At 36.2% G+C, this 22,999-nt stretch overlaps 1 protein-coding gene across 1 annotated transcript in view; it reads right to left on the minus strand.

Annotated features, from left to right (window-relative positions):
* The window catches only part of TBCD (tubulin folding cofactor D), a 414,951-nt gene that overhangs the window by 157,106 nt on the left and 234,846 nt on the right, over positions 1-22,999 (minus strand). Inside the window, exons 18-19 of the mRNA XM_072640887.1 lie at positions 16,225-16,310; positions 3,173-3,253 (exon numbers count right to left, since the gene is read on the minus strand). Coding sequence (XP_072496988.1) covers positions 3,173-3,253; positions 16,225-16,310 — 167 coding nt within the window. The remainder of the gene's footprint in view (positions 1-3,172; positions 3,254-16,224; positions 16,311-22,999) is intronic.

A 22,999-nucleotide genomic window follows, 5' to 3' on the forward strand; every position in this document is an offset into this window, starting at 1 on the left:
CAGACACTGAAGTAGCTGTGTGACTCTGGGCAAATCATTTAATATCTCTCTGCCCCAGCTTCCTTATCTGTAAAATAAGAAAAATACTAACGGCTATTCCCTAGGGTTGTTGTAAGGATAAGATGAGATGTTTTAAAAGCACTTTGAAAACCTTAAAATGCTACACAAATGCTAGTTATTACTATAATTATCATCGTTGTTATTTTACTTTTATAAAAAGTAAGCCACAAGAGATACTCATGATTTCACAAATAATACTCTTCTTCTACTCTGCTTTACATATAGAAATGTTCTTTTGTGGGCTGCTCGTAAAATTCAGAATTTTTTTAAGGATTTAAAAGAGAGTGGAAAAAAGACAGGGAAGTAGTAGTTACAAAGAAACAACATAGAACTGGTCAAGCCAAATCTCTTTTCTTTTTGTGACAAGATCACGAAACTAGTTAGTTAAAAGAAATTTGATGGATATAGTTTACCTAGATTTTAGCAAAGTTTTTGATAAAGCTATACTATTTTGTGGAGAAAATGAAGAGATGAGGGTGAGATATATAATATAAACTGATGAATTCAGTACAAACCTCCAGTCTCTAAGAGTTATCAGTATGACAGGAGGTATTAAGTAGAATATACCAGGTATCTTTGCTTGACCTTGTGCTATTTAACATTTCTATCAGTAATCTGTCTACAAGCAGAGATGGTATGCCAATCAAATCTTTGCTGGCCCAAAGCTGAGAATACCTAACATACTAAGTGACAAAGTGAGGATCTAAAAGAATCTTAATATTTTACAGTATTGAGCCATTATTATATTATTATTATTTTAAGATTATTATAAGATAAAATTAAATAGAGACAAATATAAAAAAATCTTGCACTTGGGCACAAAAATAAACAAGTAACAGATGAAGGAAGCATGGCTAGAAAACAAATTGTTCTGAAAAAGATCCAAGGGTTTTAGTGGACAACAAGCTCATGTCTTGAATGGAGATTAGTCACATTGTACTCTGCCCTCATCAAATGTCATCTGGAATATTTTATTCAGTTCTAGGGACCACAGTTTAAGAAAGACATTGATTAAGTTGGAAAATGTCCAGAGGAAGGCATTGTGAAGGGCCTTGAATCCATGAAGGCATATAAGGATTGGTTGAAGAGACTGGCATGTTTACTGTAAAGAAAACTAGTTAAGGAAGGCATGACAATTGTCCTCAAGTGTTTGAAGGTCTATCATATAGAACAGATATTAAGCCTTGTTTTATTTGGGCCCAGAGGCAGAATCAGAAACAATGAGCAAATTAGGGCTTGCTATCAGGAAAAACTTCCTAATAATCAGAGCTGTTCAAAAGAGGATTGAATGGGCTACCTGAGTTCCCTCTCCTTGGATGCAGTTAAGCAGTGGCAGGATGACCACTTGAATATATTAAAGTGGGGGTTCCTTTTGTATATGAGTTGGGCTAGATCAGAGTGGGAAACATGGCCCTCTAGGTCGTCAAGTGCAGCCCTTCAACTGAATCCACTCTTCACAGGCAATTTTGGCTTGAGCTTCCACTGGTTGGGTTGACACTCCCCTCCATAGTCAGAGGGCTAATGCCTAGCCCCCCAACCACTTAACACTGATTAGCTTTTACAAAAGATATTTAATTTAAAAGATATTTATTTAGTCAGAACAAACATAAAATCCAGGAATGGGAAACCTGTGGCCTCAAGGCCACATGTGTTCTTCCAGGTCCTTGGGTGCAGCCCTATGACTGAATCCAAATTTCACAGAACAAATCCCCCTTAATAAAAGCAGTCAAAGGGCTGCACTTGAGGACGCAGAGGGTCACATGTGGCCTCCAGGCCACAGGTTCCCCACCTCTGTGCCAGATGGTTGCTGAAGTCCTTTGTAATTCCAAAATTTTGTAATCCTGTGACTCAGCCTATTATCTAATGTCATTAGAACAGTTTAAATACTTCCAGGACCAATCCTATAGGCTTATCCTCACATGAATAGATGTTTTAGTTTCATGTTGGCAGCTAAACTTGCACTATTACAAATATACACAACCTCTGAAATGTAAGAACAAAGAAGAAAACCTAGCAAGTGTTCTACTAGGAGGCAGTACAGGGAAAAGATGATATGATATGTAACACAGATTTAATCCCGATGCAAAAATTTTCAGCTTCAGGAATGCAAAAATCTAGATTTCATGCTGTAATGCATATTCCACTGTTTACATATTTTTACCTCTTTATTACATCATCAGCTCAGCTTAATAGGTATTTGAAAAAGAAGTGACCATTTCAAAAGCTAGGACACAACTACTCCTGACATCAAAAAGAATGTTCTACAAGGAAAAGCACTGACACCTGCCTGGGAGACAGAATAGTCACGCAATGTGATGAGGAGGCTTATTTCTTCATGGGCTTAAAGGTACACCTCTCTTTATTTCCAATTTAGAAATGGTAGCAGTGACAAAACTTTCTACAGGAAATTAATTCAATCTTCTTATACTCAGTTTCAATGTCTGGCAACACTAATAATCTGTTTATGTTCTGGATTATATACCTAGGGTTTTCCTTTGAAGTATTATATTTAACTACCAATGAAATGCTGAGATACCTTAGGACTTCTACTATAATTATGAAAATTGCTATTAAAACCTGCTTATCTTGTTATGAGACACCTTGGGCGAACTATTGCTGTCATCATAGCTCTGAGTCAGGGTGGTTATACTGTGTGTGTGTGTGTGTGTGTGAATATACAGTATATATATACTGTCATAGAGAAGCCATGGAAATACACTTAAAGTTACTTTGACATTAAATTGAATCTAACTTTCTACTATTATGTCTACACAAATCCATTTATAAATTTATGACCTTGGAGACACTATATTAAGGACTCCCCAGAGGTAATTTTTTTTTAGAAGAAGAGGATAATCCACTAACACAATAGGCATTTAAGAGGTCTTTAGTCTTTCATAAGAGATCAAAATCGATATTCTGGGTACCTATAGCAAAGATGTATGTTTGGGAAAATAAAATGGTCAGGTACTTCAGTTGAAGAAACATGGATAATCCTATTTAAAACCTCTAAATAAAATTTAGTCATTATATTTGAAAAGAAGAAACAAAAACAAGACTTTTTTTAAGGATGAGAACACACAATCAAATGCATATTCAGAGAGACACTTACCCATCCCAGTGGTTTATCTTCATGCTGATAAGATGGTCTATCATTGATTGAGTATATTCAACGAAGCCAGCAATATTCACACTGAAAAATAAATCATATCTATGCATATGTATATATACATATATGCACATATACACATATATGCACATGTTAACATATTTTAAATTATTCAGATTTCGATTTCAGTATGTTGTGACCATGTCAAAGCAGAAGTACAATTTGGATTATAATTCAATCAGTGTTAAATCCACAAAGGGAATGGGCTGAAAGGTCTGGTACAGTCTGAGGCTTCCAAGGATAACTCTGAAGTAAAAAACTCCCAGGGCAGCCCAAGATCTAACTTTCACTTCATGACATTATTATGAATCAAACTGCATCCTTGGGACAGATTCTGGTTTGTACCTACATACTTGATCTTCAAGATTAATATACACTCTGGGACCATGCATCCTCATCTTTGTCCCAGCCACTTTCTGCCCTGCCCATTCCTACTCTTGCTGTTCCACCATTCAAACCAGATCACCAGAGGCCATGCTTGAGAGGAGCTAGACCACTTGGCTCTGCACTTCCTGAGACCAGGCATTTTCATCTTAATTCCAGACACTTTCTGTGTTTTCCACCTTTTACTTCTTACTATGATCTATTTAGAGTTATTCCAATAGTATATACCCATTATTGCTTTATCACATAATCTTCCTCCTCCCAGCAGGGAAAAAAAAATTGTTTTCTAAAGGATCTGTTCTACAGAAACAGTCTTTGGGGATGTTTCTATGCCCGTTACTTCCATAGTATGTAATGCATTTTGGTGCCCTTGCCACCTTCCTTGTCTCACTAGTTCCTCATTTCTGTTTGCCTCAGCTGGGAAATTCTCATTAGAATCACATCTATTACACAACCAGAAGAACTTGGAGATGTTTTTCCTGTTTCTGGAAGAATTTTAAAACCCTAAGTGGTATGGTAGGGAATGTGAAAATAGGAGTGAGAAAAGTGTCAGGAAATTTCTGGATCTGGCTCCTAGAAAGCCCAGGGAGAATTTCCCTTACCAGAATGGAAGTCAAATAATGTGAGTAGCCAAACTGAAAGGAAAATAAATTTACTAAGATTGCCTTTTGTGGTTAGTAGCACTCTCTTCCTAGAGTACAGATTTGGTCTATATATTTTTTTGGTCCTCTCAGAATACACAACCAATAAACAGCATTCTTCGGCACTTAACTGGACCAATGGAAAGCTGATTACTAGGAGTAATGGGAAGTTCAACTCTTTAGGCCAAGGTCTCCCACTGCATCTAAGGTCATCTCCTGTTGTCCTGAGAAGGTCCAGAGAAGAAAGTGAGGCTGGCGGCTTTGCACAGCTCTCCCTCACTTAAATTCAATTCACTTGCATGTCATGGCATCACCTCTGAGATGTCATGGTCCTCTTCCAGAAGGTAGCATAAACAACAACCTCTAACTATGAGAACTGGAATTGAATTAACATGAAAAAAGCCTCTGGAAAGGGTATGTTAATGGATTTCCCCAAGGTTTATTCACCCTCTGGTTACTCACTTCGTAATTTCCCAAACCATAACTTTCTTCCTTAGTCACTATTTCTGTTTTGTCACTCTCATTAGAATGCAATCTCCCTAAAGGGAAAGAACAGCCTCACTTTTATATTTGTATTCCCAATACTTAGCATAGTACTTAGCGCACAGTTAAGTATAAACAACTTTTCTTCATTTATTCATTCTATGAGATGTTACTTAAATTACCTAAATTTAGATAGGATTATCTAGATTTAGATATGATATTTCATAGAATCATACGATCACAGATTTAGACCTTACAAGTCACTGAGTCCAACTCCCTCATTTTAAAAAACAAGGAAATTGAGATTAAGCGAGTTAAATAAGTGGCTCTAGGCCACACAGGTAGGAAGTGTCTGACACAGGATTTGAATCTTCTTGACTCAAGGTCTAATTATCTAAATATACAATGGTGTATAAATTGAACACATAGCTATACAGTTAATAGTAAACAAAGTCTTCACTACCACTACAAGCAAACCAACCAATCAGCTTTACCTAGATTTTTCTGAGTTAAAATTTAGTGTGTTAATGCTAAAGTTATACTAGAAATGACTTTTCCTAAACTAATTGAATTGTATACATATAATATGGTCATTTGGGAATTTTTCAAGACTAATTTTCCTAAAATTAAAACATATGAATTTCAGATAGGGAGGAGGCCTAAATGTAGCTGATAAACCTATATCTTACTTAAAATTAGAGGATTAGAAGGAAGGAATCTGAAGCATATCCTGAAGTCATGTGCTCTATAGGGAAATATAGGAAAGAGCAGAAATTCAGTGTGGATTATAATGTATAGATAGAGGGGTATCAAAAAGGGGAAGAGGGATCCTACTACCCAAAACCCTTTTTTCTGAACTGGAGCAAGGACACTAATGGGAGGGAGTGATACTCACAGATTCTCTGGTAATCTTCTAAACTATCATTTACAAGGCTTTAGTATATAGCACAAACAATACTATATACATTATAATAATACATACATGCAACAAACACATCAGCCATTTAGATGTGCTGTAAAACATGAATTTCGAATTATGTCCAGTTTCCTTCTTAGCCAAGCCTAAGATTAGAATGTTATAGAAACACCCAATTAACACCATTCCAAATAACCAGTTGCTAAAAATTTGGGGAAAACTTCTTAACAAAAAAAAAAAATGAACACAGATGAAATCTTAACAGCCTAAATATATCAAATATATATTTTAAATAATTTTTCTTTAATTTTTAAAATTATTTTTAAATTTAAAAAAAATTTTTTTAAATAAATATTTATCAGTTATCACAATAAATCAATCTTTTCAGGCTTAAAAATGCTTCCCAGCTGTCAAAGACTTACATATTGGGTATGTCAGCAGCTGAGCAAGCACCCTTAATCACTAACTACATACTATCAGGCCCCTGCTGAGTAACAAGGAGCAAGTGCCACCCCATGATTTTTACTTTCACCCTGAACGCCACCTCTGATTCTTGCCCATAATGCAACAGTAGCCAGTAAGAGGAAATTTTAAACCACCTACTACTACCCAATTCCACCAAAAGTAAGGTAACCCCCTTCTTAATAACAGAAAATGGAAGAACTGGATGTCTAACCTGAGGGCAAAAGGGAAAAAAGCAAGGAATGTTAAAGGTGATAAATTCCAGAAAACAACTTCACTAACATTCATCTTTTCACTTAATAGTTTACAAAGTAAGTTCAAGTACATTATCTCATCTGAACCTCACAATATCATGATGGGTCACAAAGGAGAATGACTGTCCCCATGATATACAGATGAAGAAACTTGGGCTTGCCCAAAGCCATAAATGCCAAAGCTGAAACTAGAAACAGGGTATGTTGAGGGTTTTTTCCCTCTCTTTCTTGTTCAATGTTCTTTTTTTATTATGAAATTAAGAAAAAGAGGGCTGTATATAAAACTGAACTATCAGTAGTTTGTTTTTTTAAATGCATACTAAACTAAACGCAATAACAAGAAAACTTCCCTTCTTGACTGGGTTGGTTTCTAATTTTCCTTTGGCTCTCTTCCGTCTTTTTTAAAAAGCTATTTCATTGACACTATTTTCTTTCTTTTTTGAATGACTCATACTCAGTCACTTGCCTGATCCCATAATTTTATCTGCAAACAGTCCCTTGTAACAAATAACCATATTCACAAAAAACAAATTCATACATTGTTACAGGCTGCAAATGTATGTCTCATTGGGCACCTACAATCCATCACTTCTCAGTCAAGAAATGAGAAATAAGCTTCCACATCAAACTTGTGATTTTTATGATAGGCCATGGCACTGATCAAAATTCGTAAGCATTTAAGAGCCGCTCCGTAACATTACTGCAGTCACTGTATATACTGTTCTCTTGGTTCTGCTCATTTTACTCTTGATAAACTCATACAAGTCTTCCCAGGTTTCTGTGATGTCATCTCTTTTGTCATTTCTTTCAGTAATATTATTCCATTACACTAATATACCATAATCTGTTCTCCAGCTAATGGACATATACTTTGATTATAATCCTTACCTTAACAAAAAGTGCTGATACAGCTAGGTGGCACAGTAGATAGAACACCAGGCCACCAGGAAGACCTGACTTTAAATCTGGCCTCAGACGCTTACCAGATGTGTGACCCTGGGCAATTCACTTAACCCTGTTTGTTTCAATTTCCTCATCTGCAAAATGAGCTGGAGAAGGAAATGGCAAACCACAGTGGTATCCTTGCCAAGAAAATCCCAATAGGATCACAAAGATGAAAGTAATTTGAAGGTGAAAGCATTATCAACTAAGCCATATCTCAAAAGAAGCCAAGAAAACTAAGGCAGAGATAAGAAGAGGGAGAATTCCAGGCATGGAGGTCAGCCAATACAAAGGCATGGTGATAGGAGATGAAGAACTGTATTCCAGTAACTGTAAGTAGGCCAATGTAGTTGGCCCATCCAGAGTCCATGAGGGAGCCATAAAAGTTAAGAAAGAGACAAATTATCAAGAACTTTAAATTTAAAATGGAGGGGTTATATTTTATCCTGAAGTAACAGTGAGCTGCTGGAGCTCCTTGAAAAGAGAACAGACATGCTAAGTAAAGACAACTTAAGGAAGAAAGATCAGTTCAAAGGCTAATCCAGGGAAAAAGAAATGAGTGAATAAATTACAGTTGGCTGAATCAGTGGGGAAAAGAGGAAATGTACAAGAAATGAGAAGGTAGAAACTCTAAGACTAGACAATGAATTAGATATGTATGCGTAGTGAATGAGAGCAAGTGGTAAAGGATATTTGTCCTGGGTACCTGGATAGACTGTGCTGCCCTCAGCTGAAACATCTACAGAATATACAGTTTGATATTTCCAAGACGCAAATGGATGAGGCATGAATTTACCTCATGGGAAAGCTGGACATAAAGATTTGGGGATATCAGCATGCAAACGATTGAACCCATGAGAGCTGATAAAATCGCCAAGTGAAATAGTATAAAGCAAAAAGAAAGGAGCCCAGGACAGACCACTGCAGACTTCCACAGTGAAAAAGTATGATATGTTTGAAGAACAAATAAAAGAGACTGAGTAATGAGAGAGCAGAGCCAAGAGAGAGAAGGGTTGTTATCATTGCCAAATACATAGGGAAGAGGTAGAATCTCAAAGTTCTTTTAATTTGCATGTCTTTTCTTAGTAGTAATTTGGAACTTTTTAAAAATTCAGTTACTGAGAGTTTAGAGTTCTTCCTCTGAAAATATCTTTTTCATATCTTTTGAAGAATAATTCTTGCTCTTATATATTATATAAACTTCCTATATATTTTAGATATCAGGCCTTAATCAGAGAAATCTGCTAACATTTTTTCTAAGTTCCCTTCTAAATCTTTCATCTAAATGTAATTAGCTGCTAGACATTCTCCATCTTTGCTTTTAATGAGCCTTTTCAAAAGGAATTTCTTTTTTCTCAGACTTCAAGTATTGATTTTCATTTTGGAAAACATGGTCACCACTATGGTATCTATTGGCATTTACTGAGTAGTAAGGAAATGACATATATCTATGAAAAGAGAAACTTAGAGATTTTAAGAAAATCTCTTAGACAGCTATGTTGGCAATGGACAACAGTTACAGAGCCCTGAGACAGGGAGACCAACTACTCCCATCCAATAGTCTAGTTGACAGGTGATAAGGTACTAGACTGAAGTGGTGGCTGTGTAAGTAGGAAGAATGTTTTCAAGGTATAAAATCTGATAGACTTAGAAGAACAGTAGTACAACTAACAGAAATAGAAAAGTTTGGAAAAGGAGCTCAAGGGGGAAAGATAATGAGTTTTGTTATGAGTGAGTTGATTTTGAAATATCTCCAGGACACCTAATTTAAGATGTCCAATAGGAAATTGGTAATGTGGGAGTAAAACTCAAGGGAAATCCTGGGGCTGAATAAATAAATCCATAAGAATGGACAAGATCACTTTAAAAGAATGTAGAAAGAAAACAAGAGGGCCTAATACAGAACTTTAATGAACACTTGTAGTACAGTGTAGGATTTTGTCAGCAAGAGACAGAATCATGAGGAGAGAGTGATCATGAGTGTCAACTGCAGCACAGAAATCAAACAGAATGAGGATAGACAGAAGTTTATCCTAAACTTGTCCCCCTAAACAAACTGGTCCTCCTTGACCTACAGTCCCTCTACCCAGTAACTTTCCAAGTCATCATAATTTCACTTTCCCCCCTTCCTAATCTTGACACTACAGTCAACTAGTTCAACATTTACAATCTTTTACTTTTGAATTCTTTTTCCCTTTGTTCAATTGCCATTCACGCCTTATCAAACCCAACTCTGGATTACTCCTATCATACAACATCCTTCTAGTCCTATTCATGCGCTATTAAGCAGAGCTGAAGGATATCACACAATCATGCTAACTAGGTCTATATGTTATTAAAATCAAGTACTCACTGCAGAAAAGAAATTATTTTACTCTTAATTACTTAATTGATTCTCTACCTTACTTATCATGGTAGTTATTTCAAGCTTTCTCTTCTTGCTATATCCCCTGCATCCTCACCTCATGTTTTACCGAAAAAATTCACTTTGCCCTCCTTCCTTCTCCTATACTCTGCATCTCAAAAACCTCTGATATCAGAACTCAGCCTCTCCTTCTTTACTCTAGTCTGGTGGAGATGTGGCACTTTTTGCCATAGCCAACTGTTGAAATGATTCATTCCAATATCTTCTACCAGACTTCTACCATCTTACCTATTTCTAATCTTTGATCTTCTAGCTCTTCCAAGCCTAGATCTTCTGACTTTCCTGTTACCTTACAACCATGCCAAGGTCTCCCCTATCCTTAAAAAAAAATTCCTCATTTGATCCTACCATCCCTTCAAGCTATCACCTCATACCTCTCTTCTCTTTCATAGCCAAATTCTTAGGAAAAAACTGTCTACACTCCACAACTTCACATCCTTTACTCTCACTCACAACTCATTGTCTTACAACACAATCACTCAACTGAAACTACTCTTTCCAAAGTCATCAATGATTTCTTAACTGTGAAATGTCATGGTCTTTTCTCAATCCTCATTCTTCCTGACCTACCTTTAGCATCCAACTCCACATGTCTAAGATAGTATCTCCTTTGGATTTTCTTTGACACTACTCTCTCTTGGGAAAACCAATGTGACTACCAATGCGACTACTCCTTCCGTGTTCCTGTGCTGGATAACATGATTATCCATGTCCTGCCCCATAACTGTAGGAGTATCCACATCAAGTCTGCCCTGAGCCAGACAGCTCAATATCCTGAGTTCTAACTCCACATTACTAACTATCTATTGGACATATAAAATATCCATAGACATATGAATATCCCATAGGCATCTTAACCTTATTATGATCAAAACACAACTCTCTATATTTCCCCTCAAACCTCTCCGTTTTATGAACTTCTCTATTTCAGAAGAGGTTACTGTCATCATTCCAGAAAACCAGATTTGAAACTTTGGGGTTATCTTCAACTATTAACTCCTTCACATGCCTTGAGTTCTTTTGAACTCAATCCAAAAGAATTAAACCCATCTGAAAGAGTTTCACACACCACACAAGACTAGTGAATTCTACTTCTATAATATCTCTCATTTCTGAATCCTTTTCTACACTCTAGATCAAACCATTATTATACCCTGCCTGAAGAGTCTCCTAATTAGTTTCGCTGCTTCAAAATCTCTTCCCAATACAATCCAACAGAACTTCCATGGAGCTGTCAAAGTGATATTGCTAAAGCACAGGTCTAATTATGTCACTACCCTATTCAAAAAACTCCAGGGGCTTCCTCTCACACTGACCCTTAACTAGGTCTTTATCACCTCTTTCTTGTCTAGACCACAGTATAATAGCCTTTTAACTTTATTCTAAGATCTATTGTTCCAAACACCATTCTCAAAGAAAGTGTTATACACTAACATATTTGTCATCTACACTCATTTATATTTTCTATCTATACCTTTCAAATTCCAAGCTGGATAATGAGCTCACTATAGAGTCATATCAATAACTATGTTTTTTTATCATCATTAATAGTTTCTCTATTTTTTTTTGAAAATTTGTAATTTTTTTTGTTCTTCCTGTGCTAACTTCATCTATAAAAGTTAAGGATACGGGATTCTATCTATTCTTCCAAATCCATTCTATGGCTAGCTATGCCCAGCTTTTTTCTGTCATAATTTCTAAGCTACAATGGTCCCTTCCTCCCTAAGGTTCTTATCATTTCTAATTCAGCAACCAATTCCTCCTTGTTGATAAGACTGAGATCTAAAATAGAAATTCAACTTTATCAATTGTACCTCTACACACTCCTAGAATAAAATAAAAACTCCTCTGCCCTGCATTCAAAGACCTCCACAATCTGACTCACACCAACGTTTTTCCCACCTTTAACTGCCATTATTCTTTATTGTATAACAAATAACTAGTTAATTCATAGTGTTGACTCATCTGTCTTCTTCCCTTTCTGATCTGTCTTCCCTTCTACTCTGAAACCTCCAACACTTCTGACTCTTCATTCAAAAACAAATTAGAGTAATGCTTTTTTACAACATAAACCCATTTGCAAAACATCACCTAGAAAAACAGTGTAATTTTATAAGCATATAGAGTGACATTATTTGGAGAAAAAAAGGCTTTATTCATTTATATATTCAGGCTGATATTATTTTGAAGGAAGATGACTTTTTTACCATAAGAAACTGACAATTGCCATAAAGCTGCATATCTCTAGCTAAGAGATATGGAAAATTTAATCTGCCTCACTACAAATCTATTAACAATTACTAGAAACTGAGCCTAAAGGTCAGATTTTCTTCTGAAATACACCAGATTGAAATTCTTAAGTATTTTCCTTAATAGATTATTTTAACACACTTGAGCATTTGAGCAAGCAAATGCAATGTTTACTGACCCTTGGAATCTCAGTTTCATCTTTGCTACACAAATTCTGCAAATGATGAAAAATAATAGAAACACATACATCAGCTGTAAGAGAAATAGATAAGGTTTGGCAGTGTGTGTAAGAAAGAAATCAAGTTGAAAATGAGGTGGGAGTCAGTTAAAAATGAGCTGAAAGAAAAAGAGGAGAACTAGAAAGTAACTGTACAGGTACTGTTTTAAAATAACAAAAGGCCCATCCTTTGAATCAAGATTCATCTATTTTTTGTATTTATAACTAACATTTCTTTAAATCTATAATGAATCAACTACCATTTAATTATCCTATTACCTGACACGCACTGTACTAATGTCAAGAGACACAAATAAAGACAAAAAGTAATTACTCTCAAGAAGCTCACTGTGTAAAAGGACAGACAACATATAAACAACTAGGTACAAACAAGATATATACAGGATAAATTGGGAGTAATCTGAAAGGAAAGGTATTAAGATTAAGGAGGAACTAATTTCAGTATTTGATGATGCCCAGGTAAAAAAACACTGATTATAGTAATCTACTGTTTGATAAACCCAAAGACCCCAGCTTCCGGGATAAGAACTCATTATTTGACAAAAACTACTGGGAAAACTGGAAAATAGTATGGCAGAAACTGGGCATAGACCAATATGTGACACAGTCTACCAAAATAAAATCCAAATGGGTATATGATTTAGGTATAAAGGCTGATACTATAAACAAATTAAGGGAACAAAGAAGAGTTTATCTGTCAGATCTATGTAGAATGGAGGAATTTATGACCAAACAAGAGATAGAAAACATTATAAAATGTAAAATGAATAATTTTGATTACATTAAACTGAAAAGTTTTTGCACATGCAAAGCTAATGCAACCAAGATTAGGGAGGAAAGCAGAAATAATTGATAAATAATTGATAAATGGCCAAAGGATAGGGACAGGCAGTTTTCAGAGGAAGAAATTAAACCTATCTATTGTCATATGAAAAAATACTCTAAATCACTATTGATTAGAGAAATATAATCAAAACAACTCTGAGGTACCACATCACACCCATCAGACTGGCTAACATGACAAAACAGGAAGATGGAAAATGTTAGAGAAGACTTGGGTGAGTGGGAACACTAATTCATTGTCGGTGGAGCTGTGAGCTGATCCAATCATTCTGGAGAGCAATTTGGAACTATGCCCAAAGGGCTACAAAAATGTGCATACCCTTTGACCCAGCAATACCACTACTAGGACTGCATCCCAAAGAGATCAAAAAAATGGGAAAGGGTCTCACATGCACAAAATATTTATAGCAGCTCTCTTTGTGATGGCCAAAAACTGGAAATCAAGGGGATGCCCATCAACTGGGGAATGGCTGGACAAGTTGTGATATATGAATGTAATGGAATACTATTGTGCTATAAGAAATGATGAACAGGAAGACTTCAGAGAGGCCCGGAAGGACCTATATGAACTGATGCTGAGTGAAAGGAGCAGAACCAGGAGAAGTTTGTACACAGCAACAACCACTGTGTGTGAGGAATTTTTCTGGTAGACTTAGTCCTTCACAACAATGCAAGGACCTAACAAATTCCCAATGGACTCGAGAGAAAATGCCCTCCACATCCAGAGAAAGAACTATGGAATTGGATCACAGAATGAAGCAGACCATTTTCTCTTGTGTTAGACTTTGTTCTGTTTTGTTTTATGGTTTCTCCCATACGTCTGTCAACTCTGAAACAGCAGAATCTTCCACCTCTCTGACAGTGACTAAGTCCAGTAGTAACCTAGTGAAACTCCAAACATGAAAGCCCAAAGGCCTATTGCTCATTACCAACACACAGGTCATGAATTTGCAAAATTCAGACCAAAGGATCAATCAGACTTTGCCCTGAATGAAACCACTTTGAGAGCACTGAGAGCTTGCAGGTCCCCAATCTGAGGTGTCCTGAAATAAAATAGCAGTCAGTATCCTCAAGAACGCAAGAGCAATGTTAGTCCAGACATTCCCTCCAAAAGCATACAGAGCTTGGCCCTAACATGAAGTCTGAAGTGAGAAAGAAAGCTGGAAGAACAAGCAAACAAAGAAAGGACACCATCATAAAGGGATATTATAGTGGCAGAGACTCTCAAGACACTCTCTAGAAGCAAAGACTCAAAGGAAAATATAACTTGGACACATATATTCAACTAAAATTCCTGGAAGAATTGAGGCAAAAGTTTTAAAAGAATTAAAAATATTTTTATAAATAAAATATGCACATTAGAAGAAAAACTGAAATAGAAATGAAAGCTACGGAATAAAGAACTAGAGACTAAATTATCAGATAGCAACAAGAGGTATAAAACCTTGCCCAAACAAGCTCCTTGAAAATTAGAATAAATCTACTGATTCTATGACACAAGAATTATTAGAGTAAAAAAACTGAAAAAAAATAAAATGAAAGATTTTTAATAGTAAAAATAACTGATCAAGAAAACAGGTGGAGGGAAGATAATTTAAGAATCAGTGAAAGCCTTGACCAAAAAAAATCAAGATATAAAAGAAATTATATACCTTTAACGAAATAGAGATTTTCAACTATTCCTGACAAAAACAACAAAGCTGAATAGAAATTTGGAAGTACAAAGGAGTTAAGAGAAACAGAACAAGGTAAACACACAAGAACAAGGAAAAATTGCTTACATTCTAATATGGGTAAATGATACACATATCCCCTCAAAACTCCATCATTCCAAGTCATGAAGAAGTCTAATTTAGATAGAAGGCCTGGGAATGACTCTGTAACACCTTGTTGATTATAAAAGAAAAAAATGGAAAGAGGAAGAGGTATGCACTAAGGAAAGAAAGGGAGAAGGTTAAAGAAAGTTATTTCACATAATCAGAGTGAAGAAGTAGAAATCTATACCAACAAAGAAATGAGGGAGGAAGAAGTTGAAATCTGAACCTCATTCCACTGAACTGGTCAAGAGAAGTTTAAATAGGTATAAAAGTAGGTGCATATGCACCCACAGCCACACACTTACACACCCACACACACAGAGTTGAGTACAGACAAAGCTTTTCATTCAATAAGGAAACAGAAGGGAAAGGTGAGAAGAAATAGGGAAAGTTAGAGGAAAAGTAATTAAAGGAAGAATTAGTCCCAAGTAAAACAAACTCTGAATAAGCATATACAAAAATACTTATAACTCTTTTTGAGTTGGCAAAGAATTAGAAATTAAGGGGGTATCCATCAATTGGAGAACAGCTGAGCAAGTTATAGTACATAAGTTTGAAAAAATAATATTGTGCTTGAGGAAATGATGAAGAACATGATTTCAGAGAAGCCTGGGAAGACTTGCATAAACTGATGCAGACTGAAGAGAGAAACAGAAAAAAAATTATACAGTGACAACAACTAGTAAGACAAACAACTATGAAAAACTTGGAAACTCTGAACAATGTAACGACCAATCAGATTTTCAGTGGGCTAATGATGAGACATGCTACCCCACCCTCCAAGAAAGAGACAAAGGAATCAAAGAAGGGAATAAGGTTGTTGGGTTTTGTTTTTTTTTAATAACATGGCCAATAAGGGAATTTGTCTTTCTTTACCACACATGTTTTAAAAGAGTTTTTGCTGTTCATTTGCAGTTGGGGTGGAGGCGGGGGGTATAAGAGAAGGTAGACTTTTAGGAATAAAAAAAAATTTCCCCCTCTCATATCAACGATGTAATACAGCAGGTCCTGCAGAATGAAGGAGAAGCCTCTGGTGGTTGTGAGATTAGAGATTTTTATCGACTAGAATAAATCCTTCATTCCTCCCCCCTCCCCCGACCCCCATCGATCCCCAGGCCCAGGGTGGCTGCAGTGGAGGGCAGGGACAGAGGAGGCTTTAGCAGCAGCTAAAAATTTTTTTTAAAGAATGAAATAACTCTTCCTCAAGTACATTCCCCATTATGTCTAACATAATCATTAAAAATGTGATGAAAGATATTAAGTTAGAAAGCAATTTTGACCAATTAAGTCCCAAATACAATGATTTTATATATTTTAAGTGAAAAACTGTACAAACTTACCTTATATTAAGGAAGCAATTAGATCGGTTACCAACAGCAAAATAGTCAGCTGTAGTCAAAATGTCAATTCCATGAGGAAAAGTACCCTTAAAAAAAAAATTCTGTAATTAGTATATGCATATTGGAGTAGCATTTCTTTTTTAAAAATAGTATTAAAAATAGCACTTTTTCTGTAGTCAGATGATCTGGGTTAAAATCTCACCTAAATTTCTTACAACTTTTATGCTGCTGGGAAAGTCAGTCAACCTCCCTCAAATTCCTCACTAAAACTAAGGGTTTAGACTAGATAATTTCTTACTTTCCTTTCAGCTCCAAATCTGTGATGCTATAATTCAAGTATTCAAAAAAATACACGAATAAATTGGAAATATTTGCTTAAAAATACAGAAATTTAACTTCAAAAATTAATTTCTTGAAAAATCACCACAACATGAAAGAAGAAATCTACTATTAAAAGTGAAAATTAGTAACTAAAAGAAAAAGCAAAAAAAAAAGGAGGCAGGCATTTTAAACTCAATATATCTAAAATCAAATTCATTATTTTTTTCCCCACCACCGTCTCCTCTTCCTAACTTCCCTATTTCTGTCAAGGGCACACACCAACCTCCCAACTACACAAGCTAACAGGGTAGGTGTCATTTTTGACTCTTCACTCTTTCACCCACCATATGCAATCAGCTGTCAAGACCTATGGATGATATCTTTCTAATATCTGTCCTCTAACAAAATGCTCACCCTGGCAGAGGTTCTCATCTCATACCTAGCAACAGCCTTCTGTTTGGTCTCCCTGCCCCAAGTGTGTTCACACTCATCATCCAATTGCCTGTCAACTGATCTTCCTAAAGCAAATGTCTGACCACATTATTCTGCTACTCAATAAACTTCTGTTATTTCCAGAACTAAATATGAAAATCATCTGCTTGACTTTTGGCAAACCACTACAGTATCTTTGCCAAGAAAACCCCAAATGGGGTCACAATGAGTCAAACACACCAGAAAATGAACAACAACAAGTAATCTGGTCCCTTTCAACTTTCCAGAGTTCTTACAACTTTACCACTCCCATCTATGTTCTCTGCAATCTAGTAATACTTCCTTCTTCTACTACTCCTTGCATTTTTACTGGATATCACCCATGTCTACAGCTGTCTCCTTCTTCATTTCCACACCTTATGTTCCCTGGAAACTTAAATTACTTTCTACAAGAAGCCTTTTCTGGTCTCCACTAACACTAGAGCCTTAATTTTTGTGATTATCTCCAACATATCCAGTATATATTTTGTTTTTACATAGTTGTCTGCATGCTGTCTCCCCTAATTATATGAGAGCTCCTTAAGAACAGAGACAGTTTTTATGTCTTTCTTTATATCCTCAGTCAGTTCCTGGCACACAGCAGGCAGTGAATAATTGCTTATTGACTTGAGAGGTAGATGTTGGTTCAATCAATCAGTCAATCAAAAAGCATTTATTAAGTTCTTACTTAATGCCAAGCACTAAAGGTAAAAAACAGACCCTGCCTCAAGGAAGAGGTGTAGGGGACATCATGTAATAAACTGTTAGGTACATACAAGATATATACAGAGTAGATGGAAGGTCTTCTCAGAGCAGGGCACTAGTGGCTGGGGTGGGAGGAGAGACTTGGAAACATCTATATAAAATGGGTTTGCAAGTGAGATATAAAGGAAACCAAGGAACATAAGAGGCTGAGGTAAGGAAAAAGAAAGGGTTGGGGGTAGAGCAGCTGAACACACACACACACACACATGTACAGAAATACATTCCAATCAAGAGGGAAATTGCAAGGAAGGAGATGAGGGAGGGGGAACTAAAGAAAGGGTAAATTAAGGGAGGGATTAGTCCTAATAACAAAATAAACTCTAAGTATATACAAAAATATTTATAGCTCTTTTTGAGTTGGCAAAGAATGGGAGTCTGAAGGGGTGCCTCAGATTAATTGGGAAATAGATGAACAAGTCATGGTACAAAAATCTAATGAAATGACATTATGGTAAACTCTTGTCAGAATGATGACCACTAGGGTTCTAGAGGACTAATGATAAAACATGCTACCCACTGCTTTCTGATAGAAAAGTGATGGACTCAGGATGCTATATATGTTTGTAATGGGTTGTGTTTTTATTTTTTTCTCAAATGAATAATTTTTTAAAAATAAAAAAATAAGTTTTTGAAACACTTAATAATCAGTGGAAACACTAATTATGTCTAAAGAAGAATCCATAAGGTTATATATTATTATTATTATTATTTCTGGTGGTGGTGGTGGCAGTTGTTACAACAGAGCACTTTTAAATAAAATATTAAAACTTCACAGGGTATTGCACATATTTGCTATGGCTATGGAATAATCTCTATTTAAGAGGTGACTATATCTTTGTACAAGAACTACTTTTCCCATTAGGTCACTGACACACATATTAGTTAAATGGTCCTTCAGTCTTCCATCTAACAATGAAAAAATTTTTCAATCTTGATTGGTGATTCTCCTATAGAAATTTATAAGCATGTAAAACTTTTAATATTAGTTATCCCTTCCATATCACAGGAGTTAGGTGAATAGCAGCCCACCATCTGCAAAACTGGCATAAAATTTTTTGGCCCCCTCCTTCACACCAAATAAGCAATATAAATTATTATGGTATCAAAAGATAAAATATGTAGATATTATACAATATTAGTGTAATGGTAATTTAAATGGGAAGCTCTTTCCCACCCATTAATAGTCCTATGTGACCTGCTTAAATCACATAGAAGTCTAAGTCACATGTGGAGGGAGGAGCTTGCTGAATGGGTAGACCAGGAAGAGGCAGAGCTGGAACAGAGCTGAGAGAAAGTTGGTCAGATGTAGGCAAGCAGACAGCTGGCTGTGAGTGAAAGAAGGGCATTTTGCTTAGGGAAGCCTGTTTGTGGGAAGGCCTGATAATGTGTATAGACTTCTTGGTTACCATCATAGATTTCTTTGTTACTATGATGGATTTCTTTTTTCTCTTCATTTTTCCTTTGGGGAGGGATTAGAGGTGTTGAACTGTAAGCAGTAGTGTTGTTCAAAAGGGAGGGAGAGTGTAACATTTTAAAAATTTACAGAACAAAAGGGAGTTCTATATGAAACTATGAATCTCTACTTCATTCTACTTGCTGTTTAAAAATTTAGTTCATCAGAAAAATGATAAATGTTGGAGAAGATGTGGGAGAGTTGGAACACTAATTCATTGTTAGTGGAGCTGTGAGCTCATCCAACCATTCTGGAGAGCAATTTGGAACTATGGCCAAAGGGCTACAAAAATGTGCATACCCTTTGACCCAGCAATATCGCTACTAGGACTGTAACCCCAAGAGATCATAAAAATGGGAAAGGGTCCCACATGTACAAAAATATTTATAGCAGTACTCTTTGTAGTGGCCAAAAACTGGAAATCAAGCAGATGCCCATCAATTGGGGAATGGCTGAATAAATTATGGTATATGAATGTAATGGAGTACTATTGTGCCATAAGAAATGATGAACAAGAAGACTTCAGAGAGGCCTGGAAGGACTTATATGATTTGGTGCTGAGCGAAAGGAGCAGAACCAGGAGAACTTTGTGCACAGCAATGACCAGAGTGTGCGAGAGTTTTTTCTGGTAGACTTGGAATTTCGTAACAACGCAAGAACTTAAAAAAAAAAAATTCCCAATGGTCTTTTAAGGCAAAATGCCTTCCACGCTCAGAGAAAGAACTATGGAATTCATTCGCAGAATGTAGCAGATCATTGTGTGTGTGTGTGTATTATGTTTTGATTTGTTATATGATTTCTTCCATTTATTTTAGTTCATCTACACAGCATGACTATAGTGAAAACGTATTCAATAGGAAAGTATGTGTAGATCCTATATAGAATTGTATGCCATCTTGGAGAGGGAGTGGGGCAGAGGGCGGTAGGTAGGAGGGAAAAATCTAAGTTTTATGGTAGTGATTGTAGAACATTAAAAAAAAAACTGAGTTCATCAAGATGACTGGAGATGGCCCATAATGCAATGCTTTGTTATTATCTCCTTAGGCAATCAATTTCACCTTTGTACATCTCCAATTACAGAAAGTTAGTACTTGCATTTTGTCCTCATTTAATTGAAACTTTATGATATTTTTTAAAAAAAAACTTCTGGTGTTGGGATTTGGATTTCTGGTGTCTGAATAAATGTTTTTCTTCTGCCTTCTATTTGGAGAATCTGCTATACTGTGAGATTCAGAACTATGCTGGCATATTAATAATTGCCCTCATTGCTGTGAATATTGCCTTGGTGATACAATTCTACATTTTTTAATGCATTTCTGAGTTTCTAAACTTTCTGTGTCATTTGCTGGTCTTTGCATGCCATCTGCAGCTTCTACAAAACTTTAAAAAAAATTCCCATTTAATTTCTTATGCCAACCTCTGATATACCAAAACCATGATGGGGAATGTTACAATATGGACAGGATAACTGTACTAAACATTATGTAACAGATTCTTAATACATATCTGTTGTACAGAACTGGAGAGAAATACCAATAGTTTACAAAAGAAATACAGTTAGGTGGACTGAGTACTGGAAGGATGATCAGACTCAATAAATTGATGTAAATGGTTCACTCTCAGAGAGGTAGGGGATCTCTAATGGAAAATACCAGGGATTTATGCATGTTCACACTGCTTAACATTTTTTGTCAGTTAGAACATCAGCAAAGATGACAGACTAGGAAGACACAATACCGTCCAGTCTCCCCTACAGGTAGCCTAATAGAAAACTAAGAAGAGCATTAGACAAGTAACTGTTATTGGTCTTTCATTCTCGAAGAGGATCAAGACATCAGGGAGGTGATGCCATGGCATGCAAGCAAACTGAATTTAAGTGAGGGAGGGCTGTGCAAAGTCACCAGCTTTGCTTTCTCCTCTGGAGCCATATTAGACAAGTAATTAGTTAATCAAAGAAAAAGAAAAAAAACAACATAAGAATAATTTTTCCAGACTAACTTTTGATCTCCATTACACTCACTGGCAAGTGACCAGGGCAGATACTATGGAACAGAGATAGTCCAGGATCATAGACTCAGTTACTTGGCTCCGAGTATAGCAACAGATCTGCCCCTTTGAAATCAGAGATGGGAGCAAAGACCCAAATCTCAAGCAAAGGCAGCAGTGTTCTTTATCTGAAACCAGACAGTATGGATCCAAGCCCAGCCTCAGACCACTTTTACTCCTCTCACTCTCTTCTCACTCTCTTCCAGCCAAGCTCCCAACCTTATTACTCTACCCAAACTGTTCTCTCCAGGGTTTCTATAATCTCTAGTTGCCAAACAGTGGTCTTTTTTCATTCCTCATTCTCTTTGACCTCTCTCCAGTCTTTGGCACTATTGATTATCCTTTATTCCTTGACACTCTCTAAGATTTTAGGACATCACTCTCTCCTGGATCTCGTCCTACCTAACTGACCATTCTCTCTTTGTCTCCTTTGCTGGAGCCTCAGCCATATTATACCCTCAACCCATAGGTGTCCCTCAGTGTTCTGATGTGGACTCTCGTTCCTTCTCCCTCTATACAATGCCACTTGGAGATCTTATCAGTTTCCATGAATTTATTTATCATCTCTGTGTTAATGGTTCTCATATCTACTTATCTTGCCCCAACCTCCCTACTGATCTCCTAGCTTCCATCTCCAAATATCTTTCAATTACCTCAAAATAGATGTCCAACAGACCTCTTAAACTAAATATATCTAAAAAAAAAAAAACAACCTTATTCTCTCTCCCCAAAAACTCTATCCTTCTCCTCCCTTACCTCTCACTAAAAATGGAAACATCATCATCCTGCTCTCTCAAGCTTACAACCTAGGAGTCATCCTAAACAATTCTCTATGTCTCAGTTCCTAATTTGAACATCTCTCAAATATGCCCCCTTCTTTCTTCTGACAGTGCCACCACTCTGGTGCAGACTTTCCTCAGCTCATCCCTGGAGTGTTGCAATGGCTTACAGATGAGTTGGCCTGCCTCAAGTCTCTCCCCCACTCCAAAGCATCCTCCATTTAGCTATCAGAGTGATTTTTCCTAAAGTGAAGGTATGATAATGTTACTCCCCTATTCAATAAACTCCAGTAGATATCATCTTCAGGATCAAACACAAAACGCTCTGTCCTACATTCAAAGTCTTTCAAAATCTAACACCCTCCTACCTATTTATGTATGTAGGTATATATCTGTGTGTGTGTGTATATCTATATATTTGGAGGGAGAACAAAGTAAAAGGTGCATAGCACAAAAGAAAAGAAAACTTGCAAGGAAGCAAAGAAAAGATAGATCTCAATATAATACAAAGTATTTATTATACATACTTTCTTGAAATAGAAATTTATAGCTATATATTTTGGATAGTCTCTTACATCCTCCTGTGTACATCACATGCTTTTTTTTCCCCTTTACTTATTTTGTATTTCAGTTTCAATATTTAAGTTTACATGTTTCTTTTTTTCTTACTGTATATTTAAGTTTTAGTAATAAAAAATACAAAGAAATATTTGGGATACAAAATTAGTAGTAGTGGTATTACTGGACTAAGGATATGCACAGATTTATAGCCCTTTGGGAACAGTTCCAAATTGCTCTCCAGAGTGGTTGGATCAGTTCACAACTCACAACAGTGCATAACTGTCCCAGTTTTTACACATCCCCTCCAATATCTAACATTTTCCTTTCTTGTCATATTAGCCAATCTGGTAGATGTGAGGTGGTACTTCATATTTGTTTT

This window comes from Notamacropus eugenii, chromosome 2, assembly GCF_028372415.1.
Source record: "Notamacropus eugenii isolate mMacEug1 chromosome 2, mMacEug1.pri_v2, whole genome shotgun sequence".
In the NCBI taxonomy this organism is placed as follows: domain Eukaryota; kingdom Metazoa; phylum Chordata; class Mammalia; order Diprotodontia; family Macropodidae; genus Notamacropus; species Notamacropus eugenii.